At 52.5% G+C, this 22,521-nt stretch overlaps 1 protein-coding gene across 1 annotated transcript in view; it reads right to left on the reverse strand.

Moving 5' to 3' along the window:
• Positions 1-22,521, reverse strand: part of LOC131697646 (ribosome quality control complex subunit NEMF-like) — a 34,967-nt gene that overhangs the window by 8,939 nt on the left and 3,507 nt on the right. Inside the window, exons 6-16 of the mRNA XM_058988097.1 lie at positions 22,276-22,343; positions 20,970-21,059; positions 20,563-20,636; positions 20,040-20,110; positions 19,345-19,420; positions 17,948-18,088; positions 17,108-17,316; positions 3,771-3,941; positions 1,875-1,938; positions 371-459; positions 64-167 (exon numbers count right to left, since the gene is read on the reverse strand). Of these exons, the coding sequence (XP_058844080.1) occupies positions 64-167; positions 371-459; positions 1,875-1,938; positions 3,771-3,941; positions 17,108-17,316; positions 17,948-18,088; positions 19,345-19,420; positions 20,040-20,110; positions 20,563-20,636; positions 20,970-21,059; positions 22,276-22,343 (1,157 nt within the window). The remainder of the gene's footprint in view (positions 1-63; positions 168-370; positions 460-1,874; positions 1,939-3,770; positions 3,942-17,107; positions 17,317-17,947; positions 18,089-19,344; positions 19,421-20,039; positions 20,111-20,562; positions 20,637-20,969; positions 21,060-22,275; positions 22,344-22,521) is intronic.

Consider the following 22,521-nt stretch of genomic DNA (forward strand, 5'->3'; position numbering starts at 1 on the left):
AACAGCCAAGCTTCAACACACTGAACAGAACAGATTCACGTGCCGGAGCGCGTCTGCATGCACCTGCTCTCAGGTATCTCTTGACAATCATCTCGTTCTGCTGCTGGTCTCTTCCTGCTATTACGAGATAATTCTCTGAGCTGATAAACCACAGAAACTTTTCAAACCTGAAAGAGAAAAAAAAAGAAGGCATCTTTCACGTAGAAAATGATCTTTTGATATATCTTTCTGCAACTTAAATATACTGAAAGCAAATCACTTGAAATGATAAAAATGTTTTCATTAAAAGGTTGTCAGCTGGTGACATGATCAGCGATTGAAATGCATCGCTCATGGGATTACACGGTGTGCCCGAACGCAGCCTCCTCACCAATATACTTTTCTTGCTTTCTGGATAGTGATAACTGTCTGGACTTCTTTAAGGGTCTGTTTGGTCTTCTTCTCCGCAGACTTGAAAGCCTAAGAATAAAAGAAAGAAAGAAACAAATCCATTTCATTATTTAAAACTCGTTAACAGTTCACATCACCACTCAACAAGTCAGAGAGATCTAATAATCATCATGATGCTGATCCAGATCAATTAAACAGGCTCTCAATAAAACATGCTTGTTGTTTTGAAGATGTACACAGGGTTCTGCAGGGTGCATGACTGTCAGCCTCGCAGGGTTCTGCAGGGTGCATGACTATCAGCCTCGCAGGGTTCTGCAGGGTGCATGACTATCAGCCTCGCAGGGTTCTGCAGGGTGCATGACTATCAGCCTCGCAGGGTTCTGCAGGGTGCATGTCTGTCAGCCTCGCAGGGTTCTGCAGGGTGCATGTCTGTCAGCCTCGCAGGGTTCTGCAGGGTGCATGACTGTCAGCCTCGCAGGGTTCTGCAGGGTACATGACTGTCAGCCTCACATGGTTCTGCAGGGAGCCTCACAGGGTTCTGCAGGGTGCATGACTGTCAGCCTCGCAGGGTTCTGCAGGGTACATGACTGTCAGCCTCACATGGTTCTGCAGGGAGCCTCACAGGGTTCTGCAGGGTGCATGACTGTCAGCCTCACAGGGTTCTGCAGGGTGCATGACTGTCAGCCTCACAGGGTTCTGCAGGGTGCATGACTGTCAGCCTCACAGGGTTCTGCAGGGTGCATGACTGTCAGCCTCGCAGGGTTCTGCAGGGTACATGACTGTCAGCCTCGCAGGGTTCTGCAGGGAGCCTCACAGGGTTCTGCAGGGTGCATGACTGTCAGCCTCACAGGGTTCTGCAGGGTACATGACTGTCAGTCTCACATGGTTCTGCAGGGAGCCTCACAGGGTTCTGCAGGGTGCATGACTGTCAGCCTCACAGGGTTCTGCAGGGTGCATGACTGTCAGCCTCACAGGGTTCTGCAGGGTGCATGACTGTCAGCCTCACAGGGTTCTGCAGGGTGCATGACTGTCAGCCTCACAGGGTTCTGCAGGGTACATGACTGTCAGTCTCACATGGTTCTGCAGGGTGCATGACTGTCAGCCTCACAGGGTTCTGCAGGGAGCCTCACAGGGTTCTGCAGGGTGCATGACTGTCAGCCTCACAGGGTTCTGCAGGGAGCCTCACAGGGTTCTGCAGGGTACATGACTGTCAGTCTCACATGGTTCTGCAGGGTGCATGACTGTCAGCGTTGTGCTTGTCATGCAGGTGAAGCTTGGTGCTCACGGCAGCTTCCAATCCTGCAAAGCATCCTTCTAACTTTCACAGTGTGGGTCAGGATTTCAATACTCAAGTTATCTGGACTGTTGTACTATACTGTGCACAGCACACGACCAGCACAGAAGTAGTTCTTTCAAAATGACAGGAACAACTCAAACTAAAATGACAGCGAGTGCAGCGCAGGCTTCTCACTGCCTCTCATTACCTTTTCTGCAGCTTCAACGGTCTTCTGTTGTTTCTTGGCCGCATGGCGTTTATGATCATAGTATCTGAAATACAGGTTCAATAATACATTACACTGAGGGGCCCCCAGTGCAGCTCAGCCAGCAATCGCATCACTGCCAGACTGGAACACTGTCAGGACCTCCACCACCACCTTGAACATGTCATGTTTGCACAGGGATAAACACTGTTGTGCAGGGCTACTCAACCCTGGTGCTGGAGGGCTGCTGTCCCTCCTGGTTTTTGTTCCAGCTGTATCCTAAATGACTTAATTGGACCAATTAAGTGCTTATTAGAAGCGTAATTGGTCCAATTAATCATTTTAGTGTACAGTTAGAACAAAAACCAGGAGGGACAGAGGCCCTCTATGTCTGTGTAGACTATGTCTGTGTAGCTGCATACTGAATACAGCATGAAGCCAACAAACCCAGAGGCTTGCTGATGAATGCACCCCCACCTACGAAACAAACCCAGAGGCTTGCTGATGAATGCACCCCCACCTACGAAACAAACCCAGAGGCTTGCTGATGAATGCACCCCCACCTACGAAACAACAAACCCAGAGGCTTGCTGATGAATGCACCCCCACCTACGAAACAAACCCAGAGGCTTGCTGATGAATGCACCCCCACCTACGAAACAACAAACCCAGAGGCTTCCTGATGAATGCACCCCCACCTACGAAACAAACCCAGAGGCTTGCTGATGAATGCACCCCCACCTACGAAACAAACCCAGAGGCTTGCTGATGAATGCACCCCCACCTACGAAACAACAAACCCAGAGGCTTGCTGATGAATGCACCCCCACCTACGAAACAACAAACCCAGAGGCTTGCTGATGAATGCACCCCCACCTACGAAACAACAAACCCAGAGGCTTGCTAATGAATGCACCCCCACCTACGAAACAACAAACCCAGAGGCTTGCTGATGAATGCACCCCCACCTACGAAACAACAAACCCAGAGGCTTGCTGATGAATGCACCCCCACCTACGAAACAACAAACCCAGAGGCTTGCTGATGAATGCACCCCCACCTACGAAACAACAAACCCAGAGGCTTGCTGATGAATGCACCCCCACCTACGAAACAAACCCAGAGGCTTGCTGATGAATGCACCCCCACCTACGAAACAACAAACCCAGAGGCTTGCTGATGAATGCACCCCCACCTACGAAACAACAAACCCAGAGGCTTGCTGATGAATGCACCCCCACCTACGAAACAACAAACCCAGAGGCTTGCTGATGAATGCACCCCCACCTACGAAACAACAAACCCAGAGGCTTGCTGATGAATGCACCCCCACCTACGAAACAACAAACCCAGAGGCTTGCTGATGAATGCACCCCCACCTACGAAACAAACCCAGAGGCTTGCTGATGAATGCACCCCCACCTACGAAACAAACCCAGAGGCTTGCTGATGAATGCACCCCCACCTACGAAACAACAAACCCAGAGGCTTCCTGATGAATGCACCCCCACCTACGAAACAACAAACCCAGAGGCTTCCTGATGAATGCACCCCCACCTACGAAACAACAAACCCAGAGGCTTGCTGATGAATGCACCCCCACCTACGAAACAAACCCAGAGGCTTGCTGATGAATGCACCCCCACCTACGAAACAACAAACCCAGAGGCTTGCTGATGAATGCACCCCCACCTACGAAACAACAAACCCAGAGGCTTGCTGATGAATGCACCCCCACCTACGAAACAAACCCAGAGGCTTGCTGATGAATGCACCCCCACCTACGAAACAAACCCAGAGGCTTGCTGATGAATGCACCCCCACCTACGAAACAACAAACCCAGAGGCTTGCTAATGAATGCACCCCCACCTACGAAACACCACAAGCAGGACTCTTACTTCTTGGCGTTGGCATAGGCAGACAGGCTGAGGTCGATGTCCACCAGCACAGGCCTGTTCTTCTGAACTTTGTTCTTCGGCTGCCTGTTCTTGTTCTTCTTCTTCTTGCCTTTCGGCTCCTCTGTTTCCTCGCCCTCCTCCTCCTCTTCCTCTGAGGCTCCGTACGGGTTCCTGCAGAGAGACAGCACCCTTCATCACACTGAATCCCTGGGAATACGGGCTTGAATCAGGCATGCAAGCCACGGGCAGAGTGCTGGTCATGTAGCAGAGGCCCTTCATGGAACACATCCAGACAGACGGGAGCCAGGCAAGTCACATGACAGCATCCCGTGTGGTTTGTGCAAATGACCCAGCTGCCACTCCACAGCTCAGTTCCAACCCGTTCTGCAATACCGTTGCACATGTGCAGGCTAATCTGTAAGCAAAACATTATAAGGTGCCGTGCTAATGAATTGTGGTGCTTTCAAACTAATTAAGGCCATTAAAATAGCTCTGGAAAGCACGTCACACACTGGTGGCAGGGTATGAAAATGCAGACCGACAAACACACAACCCAGCCCAAATCTAAATACTAGAAGGGTAAGAAGCAGCAGACAGCCCTCTGGATCTGAAAGCCAATGTGCTGCTTCTAGAGCCCCCTGAGAGAGGGTGTTACACATACTGGAGCAGCATGGAGATGTGGCTGGATAGAGCCCTGAGAGAGGGTGTTACACGTACTGGAGCAGCATGGAGATGTGGCTGGATAGAGCCCTGAGAGAGGGTGTTACACACGTACTGGAGCAGCATGGAGATGTGGCTGGATAGAGCCCTGAGAGAGGGTGTTACACGTACTGGAGCAGCATGGAGATGTGGCTGGATAGAGCCCTGAGAGAGGGTGTTACACACGTACTGGAGCAGCATGGAGATGTGGCTGGATAGAGCCCTGAGAGAGGGTGTTACACACGTACTGGAGCAGCATGGAGATGTGGCTGGATAGAGCCCTGAGAGAGGGTGTTACACACGTACTGGAGCAGCATGGAGATGTGGCTGGATAGAGCCCTGAGAGAGGGTGTTACACACGTACTGGAGCAGCATGGAGATGTGTCTGGATAGAGCCCTGAGAGAGGGTGTTACACACGTACTGGAGCAGCATGGAGATGTGGCTGGATAGAGCCCTGAGAGAGGGTGTTACACGTACTGGAGCAGCATGGAGATGTGGCTGGATAGAGCCCTGAGAGAGGGTGTTAAACACGTACTGGAGCAGCATGGAGATGTGGCTGGATAGAGCCCTGAGAGAGGGTGTTACACACGTACTGGAGCAGAATGGAGATGTGTCTGGATAGAGCCCTGAGAGAGGGTGTTACACACGTACTGGAGCAGCATGGAGATGTGGCTGGATAGAGCCCTGAGAGAGGGTGTTACACGTACTGGAGCAGCATGGAGATGTGGCTGGATAGAGCCCTGAGAGAGGGTGTTACACACGTACTGGAGCAGCATGGAGATGTGGCTGGATAGAGCCCTGAGAGAGGGTGTTACACACGTACTGGAGCAGCATGGAGATGTGGCTGGATAGAGCCCTGAGAGAGGGTGTTACACACGTACTGGAGCAGCATGGAGATGTGGCTGGATAGAGCCCTGAGAGAGGGTGTTACACACGTACTGGAGCAGCATGGAGATGTGGCTGGATAGAGCCCTGAGAGAGGGTGTTACACACGTACTGGAGCAGCATGGAGATGTGGCTGGATAGAGCCCTGAGAGAGGGTGTTACACACGTACTGGAGCAGCATGGAGATGTGGCTGGATAGGGCCCTGAGAGAGGGTGTTACACGTACTGGAGCAGCATGGAGATGTGGCTGGATAGAGCCCTGAGAGAGGGTGTTACACGTACTGGAGCAGCATGGAGATGTGGCTGGATAGAGCCCTGAGAGAGGGTGTTACACGTACTGGAGCAGCATGGAGATGTGGCTGGATAGAGCCCTGAGAGAGGGTGTTACACACGTACTGGAGCAGCATGGAGATGTGGCTGGATAGAGCCCTGAGAGAGGGTGTTACACACGTACTGGAGCAGCATGGAGATGTGGCTGGATAGAGCCCTGAGAGAGGGTGTTACACGTACTGGAGCAGCATGGAGATGTGGCTGGATAGAGCCCTGAGAGAGGGTGTTACACACGTACTGCAGCAGCATGGAGATGTGGCTGGATAGAGCCCTGAGAGAGGGTGTTACACACGTACTGGAGCAGCATGGAGATGTGGCTGGATAGAGCCCTGAGAGAGGGTGTTACACACGTACTGGAGCAGCATGGAGATGTGGCTGGATAGAGCCCTGAGAGAGGGTGTTACACACGTACTGGAGCAGCATGGAGATGTGGCTGGATAGAGCCCTGAGAGAGGGTGTTACACACGTACTGGAGCAGCATGGAGATGTGGCTGGATAGAGCCCTGAGAGAGGGTGTTACACATGTACTGGAGCAGCATGGAGATGTGGCTGGATAGAGCCCTGAGAGAGGGTGTTACACACGTACTGGAGCAGCATGGAGATGTGGCTGGTTAGAGCCCTGAGAGAGGGTGTTACACACGTACTGGAGCAGCATGGAGATGTGGCTGGATAGAGCCCTGAGAGAGGGTGTTACACGTACTGGAGCAGCATGGAGATGTGGCTGGATAGAGCCCTGAGAGAGGGTGTTACACACGTACTGGAGCAGCATGGAGATGTGGCTGGATAGAGCCCTGAGAGAGGGTGTTACACGTACTGGAGCAGCATGGAGATGTGGCTGGATAGAGCCCTGAGAGAGGGTGTTACACGTACTGGAGCAGCATGGAGATGTGGCTGGATAGAGCCCTGAGAGAGGGTGTTACACACGTACTGGAGCAGCATGGAGATGTGGCTGGATAGAGCCCTGAGAGAGGGTGTTACACACGTACTGGAGCAGCATGGAGATGTGGCTGGATAGAGCCCTGAGAGAGGGTGTTACACACGTACTGGAGCAGCATGGAGATGTGGCTGGTTAGAGCCCTGAGAGAGGGTGTTACACACGTACTGGAGCAGCATGGAGATGTGGCTGGATAGAGCCCTGAGAGAGGGTGTTACACACGTACTGGAGCAGCATGGAGATGTGGCTGGATAGAGCCCTGAGAGAGGGTGTTACACGTACTGGAGCAGCATGGAGATGTGGCTGGATAGAGCCCTGAGAGAGGGTGTTACACGTACTGGAGCAGCATGGAGATGTGGCTGGATAGAGCCCTGAGAGAGGGTGTTACACACGTACTGGAGCAGCATGGAGATGTGGCTGGATAGAGCCCTGAGAGAGGGTGTTACACGTACTGGAGCAGCATGGAGATGTGGCTGGATAGAGCCCTGAGAGAGGGTGTTACACACGTACTGGAGCAGCATGGAGATGTGGCTGGATAGAGCCCTGAGAGAGGGTGTTACACGTACTGGAGCAGCATGGAGATGTGGCTGGATAGAGCCCTGAGAGAGGGTGTTACACACGTACTGGAGCAGCATGGAGATGTGGCTGGTTAGAGCCCTGAGAGAGGGTGTTACACGTACTGGAGCAGCATGGAGATGTGGCTGGATAGAGCCCTGAGAGAGGGTGTTACACATGTACTGGAGCAGCATGGAGATGTGGCTGGATAGAGCCCTGAGAGAGGGTGTTACACGTACTGGAGCAGCATGGAGATGTGGCTGGATAGAGCCCTGAGAGAGGGTGTTACACGTACTGGAGCAGCATGGAGATGTGGCTGGATAGAGCCCTGAGAGAGGGTGTTACACGTACTGGAGCAGCATGGAGATGTGGCTGGATAGAGCCCTGAGAGAGGGTGTTACACACGTACTGGAGCAGCATGGAGATGTGGCTGGATAGAGCCCTGAGAGAGGGTGTTACACACGTACTGGAGCAGCATGGAGATGTGGCTGGATAGAGCCCTGAGAGAGGGTGTTACACGTACTGGAGCAGCATGGAGATGTGGCTGGATAGAGCCCTGAGAGAGGGTGTTACACACGTACTGGAGCAGCATGGAGATGTAGCTGGATAGAGCCCTGAGAGAGGGTGTTACACACGTACTGGAGCAGCATGGAGATGTGTCTGGATAGAGCCCTGAGAGAGGGTGTTACACACGTACTGGAGCAGCATGGAGATGTGGCTGGATAGAGCCCTGAGAGAGGGTGTTACACGTACTGGAGCAGCATGGAGATGTGGCTGGATAGAGCCCTGAGAGAGGGTGTTACACGTACTGGAGCAGCATGGAGATGTGGCTGGATAGAGCCCTGAGAGAGGGTGTTACACACGTACTGGAGCAGCATGGAGATGTGTCTGGATAGAGCCCTGAGAGAGGGTGTTACACACGTACTGGAGCAGCATGGAGATGTGGCTGGATAGAGCCCTGAGAGAGGGTGTTACACACGTACTGGAGCAGCATGGAGATGTGGCTGGATAGAGCCCTGAGAGAGGGTGTTACACACGTACTGCAGCAGCATGGAGATGTGGCTGGATAGAGCCCTGAGAGAGGGTGTTACACACGTACTGGAGCAGCATGGAGATGTGGCTGGATAGAGCCCTGAGAGAGGGTGTTACACGTACTGGAGCAGCATGGAGATGTGGCTGGATAGAGCCCTGAGAGAGGGTGTTACACGTACTGGAGCAGCATGGAGATGTGGCTGGATAGAGCCCTGAGAGAGGGTGTTACACGTACTGGAGCAGCATGGAGATGTGGCTGGATAGAGCCCTGAGAGAGGGTGTTACACACGTACTGGAGCAGCATGGAGATGTGGCTGGATAGAGCCCTGAGAGAGGGTGTTACACACGTACTGGAGCAGCATGGAGATGTGGCTGGATAGAGCCCTGAGAGAGGGTGTTACACGTACTGGAGCAGCATGGAGATGTGGCTGGATAGAGCCCTGAGAGAGGGTGTTACACGTACTGGAGCAGCATGGAGATGTGGCTGGATAGAGCCCTGAGAGAGGGTGTTACACACGTACTGGAGCAGCATGGAGATGTGGCTGGATAGAGCCCTGAGAGAGGGTGTTACACACGTACTGGAGCAGCATGGAGATGTGGCTGGATAGAGCCCTGAGAGAGGGTGTTACACGTACTGGAGCAGCATGGAGATGTGGCTGGATAGAGCCCTGAGAGAGGGTGTTACACGTACTGGAGCAGCATGGAGATGTGGCTGGATAGAGCCCTGAGAGAGGGTGTTACACGTACTGGAGCAGCATGGAGATGTGGCTGGATAGAGCCCTGAGAGAGGGTGTTACACGTACTGGAGCAGCATGGAGATGTGGCTGGGTAGAGCCCTGAGAGAGGGTGTTACACACGTACTGGAGCAGCATGGAGATGTGGCTGGATAGAGCCCTGAGAGAGGGTGTTACACACGTACTGGAGCAGCATGGAGATGTGGCTGGATAGAGCCCTGAGAGAGGGTGTTACACGTACTGGAGCAGCATGGAGATGTGGCTGGATAGAGCCCTGAGAGAGGGTGTTACACACGTACTGGAGCAGCATGGAGATGTGGCTGGATAGAGCCCTGAGAGAGGGTGTTACACGTACTGGAGCAGCATGGAGATGTGGCTGGATAGAGCCCTGAGAGAGGGTGTTACACATACTGGAGCAGCATGGAGATGTGGCTGGATAGAGCCCTGAGAGAGGGTGTTACACATGTACTGGAGCAGCATGGAGATGTGGCTGGTTAGAGCCCTGAGAGAGGGTGTTACACGTACTGGAGCAGCATGGAGATGTGGCTGGATAGAGCCCTGAGAGAGGGTGTTACACGTACTGCAGCAGCATGGAGATGTGGCTGGATAGAGCCCTGAGAGAGGGTGTTACACATGTACTGGAGCAGCATGGAGATGTGGCTGGATAGAGCCCTGAGAGAGGGTGTTACACACGTACTGGAGCAGCATGGAGATGTGGCTGGATAGAGCCCTGAGAGAGGGTGTTACACGTACTGGAGCAGCATGGAGATGTGGCTGGATAGAGCCCTGAGAGAGGGTGTTACACGTACTGGAGCAGCATGGAGATGTGGCTGGATAGAGCCCTGAGAGAGGGTGTTACACACGTACTGGAGCAGCATGGAGATGTGGCTGGATAGAGCCCCCTGAGAGAGGGTGTTACACACGTACTGGAGCAGCATGGAGATGTGGCTGGATAGAGCCCTGAGAGAGGGTGTTACACGTACTGGAGCAGCATGGAGATGTGGCTGGATAGAGCCCTGAGAGAGGGTGTTACACACGTACTGGAGCAGCATGGAGATGTGGCTGGATAGAGCCCTGAGAGAGGGTGTTACACGTACTGGAGCAGCATGGAGATGTGGCTGGATAGAGCCCTGAGAGAGGGTGTTACACACGTACTGGAGCAGCATGGAGATGTGGCTGGATAGAGCCCTGAGAGAGGGTGTTACACACGTACTGGAGCAGCATGGAGATGTGGCTGGATAGAGCCCTGAGAGAGGGTGTTACACGTACTGGAGCAGCATGGAGATGTGGCTGGATAGAGCCCTGAGAGAGGGTGTTACACACGTACTGGAGCAGCATGGAGATGTGGCTGGATAGAGCCCTGAGAGAGGGTGTTACACACGTACTGGAGCAGCATGGAGATGTGGCTGGATAGAGCCCTGAGAGAGGGTGTTACACACGTACTGGAGCAGCATGGAGATGTGGCTGGATAGAGCCCTGAGAGAGGGTGTTACACACGTACTGGAGCAGCATGGAGATGTGGCTGGATAGAGCCCCCTGAGAGAGGGTGTTACACGTACTGGAGCAGCATGGAGATGTGGCTGGATAGAGCCCTGAGAGAGGGTGTTACACGTACTGGAGCAGCATGGAGATGTGGCTGGATAGAGCCCTGAGAGAGGGTGTTACACACGTACTGGAGCAGCATGGAGATGTGGCTGGATAGAGCCCTGAGAGAGGGTGTTACACGTACTGGAGCAGCATGGAGATGTGGCTGGATAGAGCCCTGAGAGAGGGTGTTACACACGTACTGGAGCAGCATGGAGATGTGGCTGGATAGAGCCCTGAGAGAGGGTGTTACACGTACTGGAGCAGCATGGAGATGTGTCTGGATAGAGCCCTGAGAGAGGGTGTTACACACGTACTGGAGCAGCATGGAGATGTGGCTGGATAGAGCCCTGAGAGAGGGTGTTACACACGTACTGGAGCAGCATGGAGATGTGGCTGGATAGAGCCCTGAGAGAGGGTGTTACACGTACTGGAGCAGCATGGAGATGTGGCTGGATAGAGCCCTGAGAGAGGGTGTTACACATACTGGAGCAGCATGGAGATGTGGCTGGATAGAGCCCTGAGAGAGGGTGTTACACGTACTGGAGCAGCATGGAGATGTGGCTGGATAGAGCCCTGAGAGAGGGTGTTACACGTACTGGAGCAGCATGGAGATGTGGCTGGATAGAGCCCTGAGAGAGGGTGTTACACACGTACTGGAGCAGCATGGAGATGTGGCTGGATAGAGCCCTGAGAGAGGGTGTTACACGTACTGGAGCAGCATGGAGATGTGGCTGGATAGAGCCCTGAGAGAGGGTGTTACACACGTACTGGAGCAGCATGGAGATGTGGCTGGTTAGAGCCCTGAGAGAGGGTGTTACACACGTACTGGAGCAGCATGGAGATGTGGCTGGATAGAGCCCTGAGAGAGGGTGTTACACACGTACTGGAGCAGCATGGAGATGTGGCTGGATAGAGCCCTGAGAGAGGGTGTTACACGTACTGGAGCAGCATGGAGATGTGGCTGGATAGAGCCCTGAGAGAGGGTGTTACACACGTACTGGAGCAGCATGGAGATGTGGCTGGATAGAGCCCTGAGAGAGGGTGTTACACGTACTGGAGCAGCATGGAGATGTGGCTGGATAGAGCCCTGAGAGAGGGTGTTACACGTACTGGAGCAGCATGGAGATGTGGCTGGATAGAGCCCTGAGAGAGGGTGTTACACGTACTGGAGCAGCATGGAGATGTGGCTGGATAGAGCCCTGAGAGAGGGTGTTACACACGTACTGGAGCAGCATGGAGATGTGGCTGGATAGAGCCCTGAGAGAGGGTGTTACACACGTACTGGAGCAGCATGGAGATGTGGCTGGATAGAGCCCTGAGAGAGGGTGTTACACACGTACTGGAGCAGCATGGAGATGTGGCTGGATAGAGCCCTGAGAGAGGGTGTTACACACGTACTGGAGCAGCATGGAGATGTGGCTGGATAGAGCCCTGAGAGAGGGTGTTACACGTACTGGAGCAGCATGGAGATGTGGCTGGATAGAGCCCTGAGAGAGGGTGTTACACACGTACTGGAGCAGCATGGAGATGTGGCTGGATAGAGCCCTGAGAGAGGGTGTTACACACGTACTGGAGCAGCATGGAGATGTGGCTGGATAGAGCCCTGAGAGAGGGTGTTACACACGTACTGGAGCAGCATGGAGATGTGGCTGGATAGAGCCCTGAGAGAGGGTGTTACACACGTACTGGAGCAGCATGGAGATGTGGCTGGATAGAGCCCTGAGAGAGGGTGTTACACGTACTGGAGCAGCATGGAGATGTGGCTGGATAGAGCCCTGAGAGAGGGTGTTACACGTACTGGAGCAGAATGGAGATGTGGCTGGATAGAGCCCTGAGAGAGGGTGTTACACGTACTGGAGCAGCATGGAGATGTGTCTGGATAGAGCCCTGAGAGAGGGTGTTACACACGTACTGGAGCAGCATGGAGATGTGGCTGGATAGAGCCCTGAGAGAGGGTGTTACACGTACTGGAGCAGCATGGAGATGTGTCTGGATAGAGCCCTGAGAGAGGGTGTTACACACGTACTGGAGCAGCATGGAGATGTGGCTGGATAGAGCCCTGAGAGAGGGTGTTACACGTACTGGAGCAGCATGGAGATGTGGCTGGATAGAGCCCTGAGAGAGGGTGTTACACGTACTGGAGCAGCATGGAGATGTGGCTGGATAGAGCCCTGAGAGAGGGTGTTACACGTACTGGAGCAGCATGGAGATGTGGCTGGATAGAGCCCTGAGAGAGGGTGTTACACACGTACTGGAGCAGCATGGAGATGTGGCTGGATAGAGCCCCCTGAGAGAGGGTGTTACACACGTACTGGAGCAGCATGGAGATGTGGCTGGATAGAGCCCTGAGAGAGGGTGTTACACGTACTGGAGCAGCATGGAGATGTGGCTGGATAGAGCCCTGAGAGAGGGTGTTACACACGTACTGGAGCAGCATGGAGATGTGGCTGGATAGAGCCCTGAGAGAGGGTGTTACACGTACTGGAGCAGCATGGAGATGTGGCTGGATAGAGCCCTGAGAGAGGGTGTTACACACGTACTGGAGCAGCATGGAGATGTGGCTGGATAGAGCCCTGAGAGAGGGTGTTACACACGTACTGGAGCAGCATGGAGATGTGGCTGGATAGAGCCCTGAGAGAGGGTGTTACACGTACTGGAGCAGCATGGAGATGTGGCTGGATAGAGCCCTGAGAGAGGGTGTTACACACGTACTGGAGCAGCATGGAGATGTGGCTGGATAGAGCCCTGAGAGAGGGTGTTACACACGTACTGGAGCAGCATGGAGATGTGGCTGGATAGAGCCCTGAGAGAGGGTGTTACACACGTACTGGAGCAGCATGGAGATGTGGCTGGATAGAGCCCTGAGAGAGGGTGTTACACACGTACTGGAGCAGCATGGAGATGTGGCTGGATAGAGCCCTGAGAGAGGGTGTTACACGTACTGGAGCAGCATGGAGATGTGGCTGGATAGAGCCCTGAGAGAGGGTGTTACACGTACTGGAGCAGCATGGAGATGTGGCTGGATAGAGCCCTGAGAGAGGGTGTTACACGTACTGGAGCAGCATGGAGATGTGGCTGGATAGAGCCCTGAGAGAGGGTGTTACACACGTACTGGAGCAGCATGGAGATGTGGCTGGATAGAGCCCTGAGAGAGGGTGTTACACGTACTGGAGCAGCATGGAGATGTGGCTGGATAGAGCCCTGAGAGAGGGTGTTACACGTACTGGAGCAGCATGGAGATGTGGCTGGATAGAGCCCTGAGAGAGGGTGTTACACGTACTGGAGCAGCATGGAGATGTGGCTGGATAGAGCCCTGAGAGAGGGTGTTACACGTACTGGAGCAGCATGGAGATGTGGCTGGATAGAGCCCTGAGAGAGGGTGTTACACGTACTGGAGCAGCATGGAGATGTGGCTGGATAGAGCCCTGAGAGAGGGTGTTACACGTACTGGAGCAGCATGGAGATGTGGCTGGATAGAGCCCTGAGAGAGGGTGTTACACGTACTGGAGCAGCATGGAGATGTGGCTGGATAGAGCCCTGAGAGAGGGTGTTACACACGTACTGGAGCAGCATGGAGATGTGGCTGGATAGAGCCCTGAGAGAGGGTGTTACACGTACTGGAGCAGCATGGAGATGTGGCTGGATAGAGCCCTGAGAGAGGGTGTTACACACGTACTGGAGCAGCATGGAGATGTGGCTGGATAGAGCCCTGAGAGAGGGTGTTACACACGTACTGGAGCAGCATGGAGATGTGGCTGGATAGAGCCCTGAGAGAGGGTGTTACACGTACTGGAGCAGCATGGAGATGTGGCTGGATAGAGCCCTGAGAGAGGGTGTTACACACGTACTGGAGCAGAATGGAGATGTGGCTGGATAGAGCCCTGAGAGAGGGTGTTACACGTACTGGAGCAGCATGGAGATGTGGCTGGATAGAGCCCTGAGAGAGGGTGTTACACGTACTGGAGCAGCATGGAGATGTGGCTGGATAGAGCCCTGAGAGAGGGTGTTACACGTACTGGAGCAGCATGGAGATGTGGCTGGTTAGAGCCCTGAGAGAGGGTGTTACACATACTGGAGCAGCATGGAGATGTGGCTGGATAGAGCCCTGAGAGAGGGTGTTACACACGTACTGGAGCAGCATGGAGATGTGGCTGGTTAGAGCCCTGAGAGAGGGTGTTACACACGTACTGGAGCAGCATGGAGATGTAGCTGGATAGAGCCCTGAGAGAGGGTGTTACACACGTACTGGAGCAGCATGGAGATGTGGCTGGATAGAGCCCTGAGAGAGGGTGTTACACGTACTGGAGCAGCATGGAGATGTAGCTGGATAGAGCCCTGAGAGAGGGTGTTACACGTACTGGAGCAGCATGGAGATGTGGCTGGATAGAGCCCTGAGAGAGGGTGTTACACACGTACTGGAGCAGCATGGAGATGTGGCTGGATAGAGCCCTGAGAGAGGGTGTTACACACGTACTGCAGCAGCATGGAGATGTGGCTGGATAGAGCCCTGAGAGAGGGTGTTACACACGTACTGGAGCAGCATGGAGATGTGGCTGGATAGAGCCCTGAGAGAGGGTGTTACACACGTACTGGAGCAGCATGGAGATGTGGCTGGATAGAGCCCTGAGAGAGGGTGTTACACGTACTGGAGCAGCATGGAGATGTGGCTGGATAGAGCCCTGAGAGAGGGTGTTACACGTACTGGAGCAGCATGGAGATGTGGCTGGATAGAGCCCTGAGAGAGGGTGTTACACGTACTGGAGCAGCATGGAGATGTGGCTGGATAGAGCCCTGAGAGAGGGTGTTACACGTACTGGAGCAGCATGGAGATGTGGCTGGATAGAGCCCTGAGAGAGGGTGTTACACGTACTGGAGCAGCATGGAGATGTGGCTGGATAGAGCCCTGAGAGAGGGTGTTACACACGTACTGGAGCAGCATGGAGATGTGGCTGGATAGAGCCCTGAGAGAGGGTGTTACACGTACTGGAGCAGCATGGAGATGTGGCTGGATAGAGCCCTGAGAGAGGGTGTTACACACGTACTGGAGCAGCATGGAGATGTGGCTGGATAGAGCCCTGAGAGAGGGTGTTACACGTACTGGAGCAGCATGGAGATGTGGCTGGATAGAGCCCTGAGAGAGGGTGTTACACGTACTGGAGCAGCATGGAGATGTGGCTGGATAGAGCCCTGAGAGAGGGTGTTACACATGTACTGGAGCAGCATGGAGATGTGGCTGGATAGAGCCCTGAGAGAGGGTGTTACACACGTACTGGAGCAGCATGGAGATGTGGCTGGATAGAGCCCTGAGAGAGGGTGTTACACACGTACTGGAGCAGCATGGAGATGTGGCTGGATAGAGCCCTGAGAGAGGGTGTTACACGTACTGGAGCAGCATGGAGATGTGGCTGGATAGAGCCCTGAGAGAGGGTGTTACACGTACTGGAGCAGCATGGAGATGTGGCTGGATAGAGCCCTGAGAGAGGGTGTTACACGTACTGCAGCAGCATGGAGATGTGGCTGGATAGAGCCCTGAGAGAGGGTGTTACACGTACTGGAGCAGCATGGAGATGTGGCTGGGTAGAGCCCTGAGAGAGGGTGTTACACGTACTGGAGCAGCATGGAGATGTGGCTGGATAGAGCCCTGAGAGAGGGTGTTACACGTACTGCAGCAGCATGGAGATGTGGCTGGATAGAGCCCTGAGAGAGGGTGTTACACGTACTGGAGCAGCATGGAGATGTGGCTGGATAGAGCCCTGAGAGAGGGTGTTACACACGTACTGGAGCAGCATGGAGATGTGGCTGGATAGAGCCCTGAGAGAGGGTGTTACACATGTACTGGAGCAGCATGGAGATGTGGCTGGATAGAGCCCTGAGAGAGGGTGTTACACACGTACTGGAGCAGCATGGAGATGTGGCTGGATAGAGCCCTGAGAGAGGGTGTTACACACGTACTGGAGCAGCATGGAGATGTGGCTGGATAGAGCCCTGAGAGAGGGTGTTACACACGTACTGGAGCAGCATGGAGATGTGGCTGGATAGAGCCCTGAGAGAGGGTGTTACACACGTACTGGAGCAGCATGGAGATGTGGCTGGATAGAGCCCTGAGAGAGGGTGTTACACGTACTGGAGCAGCATGGAGATGTGGCTGGATAGAGCCCTGAGAGAGGGTGTTACACACGTACTGGAGCAGCATGGAGATGTGGCTGGATAGAGCCCTGAGAGAGGGTGTTACACGTACTGGAGCAGCATGGAGATGTGGCTGGATAGAGCCCTGAGAGAGGGTGTTACACGTACTGGAGCAGCATGGAGATGTGGCTGGATAGAGCCCTGAGAGAGGGTGTTACACACGTACTGGAGCAGCATGGAGATGTGGCTGGATAGAGCCCTGAGAGGGTGTTACACACGTACTGGAGCAGCATGTAGATGTGGCTGGATAGAGCCCTGAGAGAGGGTGTTACACACGTACTGGAGCAGCATGGAGATGTGGCTGGATAGAGCCCTGAGAGAGGGTGTTACACACGTACTGGAGCAGCATGGAGATGTGGCTGGATAGAGCCCTGAGAGAGGGTGTTACACGTACTGGAGCAGCATGGAGATGTGGTTGGTGTCCAGCTTGAGTTCCTTGACGGCACATGCGACGGGGTCTCCCTGCTCCTGCGCCTCCTTCACGATGAGGCCGATCTCAGCCCAGTCCACCTGATTGGCCAGAGCGCTGCGCACCACCTGGATGGCCCTGTCCACCATGTCGAGGTTCATCTCCACCAGCTCCCCCTTCAGCCTGTCCACTTCCTGAGGTTCAGACAAGACATGGAGCACTTACTATAGCGTGTAATAACTGGCCTTGTACAAACAGATCTCAAAGGAAAATATCATTCCATTGAAATATGTACATATATGTAAGAGGAGGTGGAGGGCCATGAAATAAAACTTGTAAGATTTGGCTGCTCCCGTTTCTCTCACCACACAGAGATCTGTTTCTCATGAACTGGGGAGTGATTGATTCACTTGTAATATGCTTTCTTGAGGTATATATAGATAAAAAACGTTTGTTTTGTTGCTGTTGTTGTAGAGCCTGATCGAAATTGTACTTGCTATAAATGTTATACATGTTTTACTTCTATATTATATTAATGTGAAACTGCCAAAGTCATTAATAAAGTTTTATTCTGAAAAGGATAATAAAACAACCATAAGGGAGCTCCCGTTCCCTGCGTGTCTTTCAGCTGCAGTGTGTGACGAGCCATGCCGGGCCACAAACAATGTCTTTTTTTGGGGGGGTCATGTAGAAAAATATATATACACACTTTACAGTTAGAACAAAAACAAAAGGAGGATAGCTAGAGAGAAAAAAACAAAACACTTCAGGGATCGAAATTAGAAAAATACCAGGAGGAGGAGACAGTTTTTCTTCCCGTTTTACCTGGGCCTGGTGAAGGGAGTCTAGTCTTTGCATGTGATCCTTGCGGACATTGTCCAGCTTTCTCAAGGCCTGCTTCTCCTGATGAAGAGCCTTCACGTCGATCTTCTGGCTTTCCATTTTGGAGTAAAATTCATCGACGGCCTAGAAAACAGAAAATAGAAGCGCGGGTCAGCTCAGCCACCGAGAGATCTCCTGGTCAGCACAGCCGCCGAGAGATCTCCTGGTCAGCTCAGCCACTGAGAGATCTCCTGGTCAGCTCAGCCCGGCGAGAGATCTCCTGGTCAGCTCAGCCACCGAGAGATCTCCTGGTCAGCTCAGCCCGGCGAGAGATCTCCTGGTCAGCTCAGCCCGGCGAGAGATCTCCTGGTCAGCTCAGCCGCTGAGAGATCTCCTGGTCAGCTCAGCCCGGCGAGAGATCTCCTGGTCAGCTCAGCCACCGAGAGATCTCCTGGTCAGCTCAGCCACCGAGAGATCTCCTGGTCAGCTCAGCCCGGCGAGAGATCTCCTGGTCAGCTCAGCCCGGCGAGAGATCTCCTGGTCAGCTCAGCCGCTGAGAGAGCTCCTGGTCAGCTCAGCCCGGCGAGAGATCTCCTGGTCAGCTCAGCCCGGCGAGAGATCTCCTGGTCAGCTCAGCCACCGAGAGATCTCCTGGTCAGCTCAGCCCGGCGAGAGATCTCCTGGTCAGCTCAGCCGCCGAGAGATCTCCTGGTCAGCACAGCCGCCGAGAGATCTCCTGGTCAGCTCAGCCCGGCGAGAGATCTCCTGGTCAGCTCAGCCACCGAGAGATCTCCTGGTCAGCACAGCCGGCGAGAGATCTCCTGGTCAGCACAGCCGGCGAGAGATCTCCTGGTCAGCACAGCCGGCGAGAGATCTCCTGGTCAGCACAGCCGCCGAGAGATCTCCTGGTCAGCACAGCCGCCGAGAGATCTCCTGGTCAGCACAGCCGCCGAGAGATCTCCTGGTCAGCACAGCCGCCGAGAGATCTCCTGGTCAGCTCAGCCGCCGAGAGATCTCCTGGTCAGCACAGCCGCCGAGAGATCTCCTGGTCAGCTCAGCCGCCGAGAGATCTCCTGGTCAGCTCAGCCGCCGAGAGATCTCCTGGTCAGCTCAGCCGCCGAGAGATCTCCTGGTCAGCTCAGCCGCCGAGAGATCTCCTGGTCAGCTCAGCCGCCGAGAGATCTCCTGGTCAGCTCAGCCGCCGAGAGATCTCCTGGTCAGCACAGCCGCCGAGAGATCTCCTGGTCAGCACAGCCGCCGAGAGATCTCCTGGTCAGCTCAGCTGCCGAGAGATCTCCTGGTCAGCTCAGCCGCCGAGAGATCTCCTGGTCAGCTCAGTCGCCGAGAGATCTCCTGGTCAGCTCAGCCTTGCTAGCAATGCACCTCAACATCGTACAGACCTTGTCAAAAGAGTCAAACTCCACACATGGGCTCTTCGAATGCTGTGCAAAATAAAATGGGTGGAACTCCTCATACCTGCAAGAAATAGAGCACAGGGTCAGTTTCAATAATCTAACAAGCAGAGGACCTTAATAGAATAATAATTATGCTTTATTTTTAATATAGCACCTTTCACAATCTATCCTGAATGGGACCGGAAGCCAGTGCAGAGATGCTAGCACAGGAGTAATGTGATCTTGTCTCTTAGTCCCGGTTCAGATTCTAGCTGCAGCATTTTGTATAAGTTGCAGTCGAGATACAACATGGCTATGAGTACCAGAGAATAGGGCATTACAATAATCAATTCTAGAAGATACAAAAGCATGCATCAATCTCTCCGTATCTGAATGGGAAAGAATACTTCTCAATTTGGCGATATTTCTTAGATGATAAAAATACACTTTAGTAATATTGCCCTATCGTTTACAAACCTATTTCAGTGGATGTAGCAACGTTACAACAAAGTGCGTCAATAACCTGCCCTGGACTTCGCAAGCATGGGCACAGCAGTACAGCAGAGCTCGGATTATCCAAACAGCCCTGTTGTGTGCTGTGCTCCTGTGCCCTGCTGTCACAGAGAACGCCCCGACCAACCCTCAGTCTCTGGTGTTTACAGAACAGTACTGTGTGGGATAGACTTCCAGGGGATGCTTACGTGAGCAGTTCTTCAGGAGGCTTGTCCAGGTCCAAACTGGGCTTCTTCTCCCGTTTCTGTATTATATAGCCCTGTAATGTGTGAACAGCAGCATACAGCAAGCGTCATGAAAGTCAATCTAGATCACAATTCACATCCCAATTGGGACCTATCAGCAGCAACTTCACATGCAGATCTCGCACTCCGTGCCAACGACAGAGCCTTTTAAAGAGGCAAACCACAGCAGCTTCTATAGAAACAGATTCCGTGCTTTTATTTCAGTGGCTGCCTCTAATCAAGCTGAGCGTGTACTTTCTCTAACACTTTGCATGACAGACCCCCTGACACAGTGTACGAGAAATACACTCTCAACTTGATTAGAGGCATCCACAGAACACTTCTAAACATACAATGCATGCACAGATAGACACAAAAAAATACAGTGTTCAGCTACAGATTCACTTAAAAAACCATTCTGTGTGTTGGAGACACACAAGCTCCAGTCGGGTGCTTGGAGCAAACATTGCAGAGCAGGAGCCAGTACCTTTCCTTGAAAGTCAGCAGTGCTCTCCATGAACTCCTCTGCCTTCTGCAGAGCAGCCAGTACCTTCCGCCCCTCTGAAACACAAAACCCCGTCTTCAATCAGAGGTGCGCTTGCTGCATGCGGTTTGTGTTTTCATTGATTCTCACTGAAGTGTTTCTGTTTAGTTCTAGTGTTCTAGAGTATACATCCCCTTATAGAAAGTTTACCATGATGTCTTTGCATTTCTTTTTCTTGGTTATACTGTGCATTTACCATCGTTTACCCTGGTTTGTCATGTTTAGTAAAAAGCTTTACCATACCTTGCTATTCTTTACCATGCTTTATTACGCTTTACTATGCATTTATTGTAAAAAAAACAAAACGTTTATAAATTACAGATGATCAAAACAGACAACACATGCATTACCTTGAGAGATGTCAAACTGGGCATCTATCTTGACAAAGCCAGAGAACCCAGCTCCAATCAGGCAGTGTTCAATTAAAGTGGAGCCGTACGCTGAAAACCAGAAAAATGGAAATAAAACCATCAATTCACCAATATCACATTTCAAACATACTGTATCGCTTCACCACTGCAATAGCTCTGTGTTAACCCTTCATCGTCACTTCACCACTGCAATAGCTCTGTGTTAACCCTTCATCGTCACTTCACCACTGCAATAGCTCTGTGTTAACCCTTCATCGTCACTTCACCACTGCAATAGCTCTGTGTTAACCCTTCATCGTCACTTCACCACTGCAATAGCTCTGTGTTAACCCTTCATCGTCACTTCACCACTGCAATAGCTCTGTGTTAACCCTTCATCGTCACTTCACCACTGCAATAGCTCTGTGTTAACCCTTCATCGTCACTTCACCACTGCAATAGCTCTGTGTTAACCCTTCATCGTCACTTCACCACTGCAATAGCTCTGTGTTAACCCTTCATCGTCACTTCACTACTGCAATAGCTCTGTGTTAACCCTTCATCGTCACTTCACCACTGCAATAGCTCTGTGTTAACCCTTCATCGTCACTTCACCACTGCAATAGCTCTGTGTTAACCCTTCATCGTCACTTCACCACTGCAATAGCTTTGTGTTAACCCTTCACCGTCGCTTCACCACTGCAATAGCTCTGTGTTAACCCTTCATCGTCACTTTGCACAAGTCCCTGCACCCATATAAGTCAGCATAGGGTTTAGAACATTATTATTATTATTAATTTATTTAGCAGACGCCTTTATCCAAGGCGAAGTACAGAGACTAAGGTGTGTGAACTATGCATCAGCTGCAGAGTCACTTACAACTATGTCTCACCCGAAAGACGGAGCACAAGGAGGTTAAGTGACTTGCTCAGGGTCACACAATGAGTCAGTGGCTGAGGTGGGATTTGAACCGGGGACCTCCTGGTTACAAGCCCTTTTCTTTAACCACTGGACCACACAGACCACACAGAACATGCAATACCTCTACTAACAGTACTGTATAATGAATCATGGGTCCCCCAAATACCTGCTGTGTGGGATTTATAATGATAAAACTAACACTGATTGAAATGGATGCGTGCAATGACAATGATATCCTGTACAGGACTCCTGTTTAAAGAAACAGATCATTCTTTTAAAGCTGTGGGTTAACATTGGATTCACTGTCCAGCCTACCAACCACATTCATCAAGAAATACTAGAGCTTCTCTGTATCCTCAAAAACAACCAGGCACAGCAAACTCACGAAGATGTGGATTAAGGATCCTCTTGAGCTGTTCACCCTGCGGTGCATTCGACAATATTTCTGTAAGCCTTGAAAAAAACATAAGAGAGAGAAATCCTAATTACTGTCATGATCTTTTCATTATTCAGAGCCTCCGAGTAACAGCAGTGGTATGACCTTGTGACTCTCTCAGTCTACTGCCAAATGGGACTTCGTGCCAAACAGGTACTTATATTATTTTCATTATCAGTCTATGCACTTTCAGTA

This window comes from Acipenser ruthenus, chromosome 15 (genome assembly GCF_902713425.1).
Source record: "Acipenser ruthenus chromosome 15, fAciRut3.2 maternal haplotype, whole genome shotgun sequence".
NCBI lineage: Eukaryota > Metazoa > Chordata > Actinopteri > Acipenseriformes > Acipenseridae > Acipenser > Acipenser ruthenus.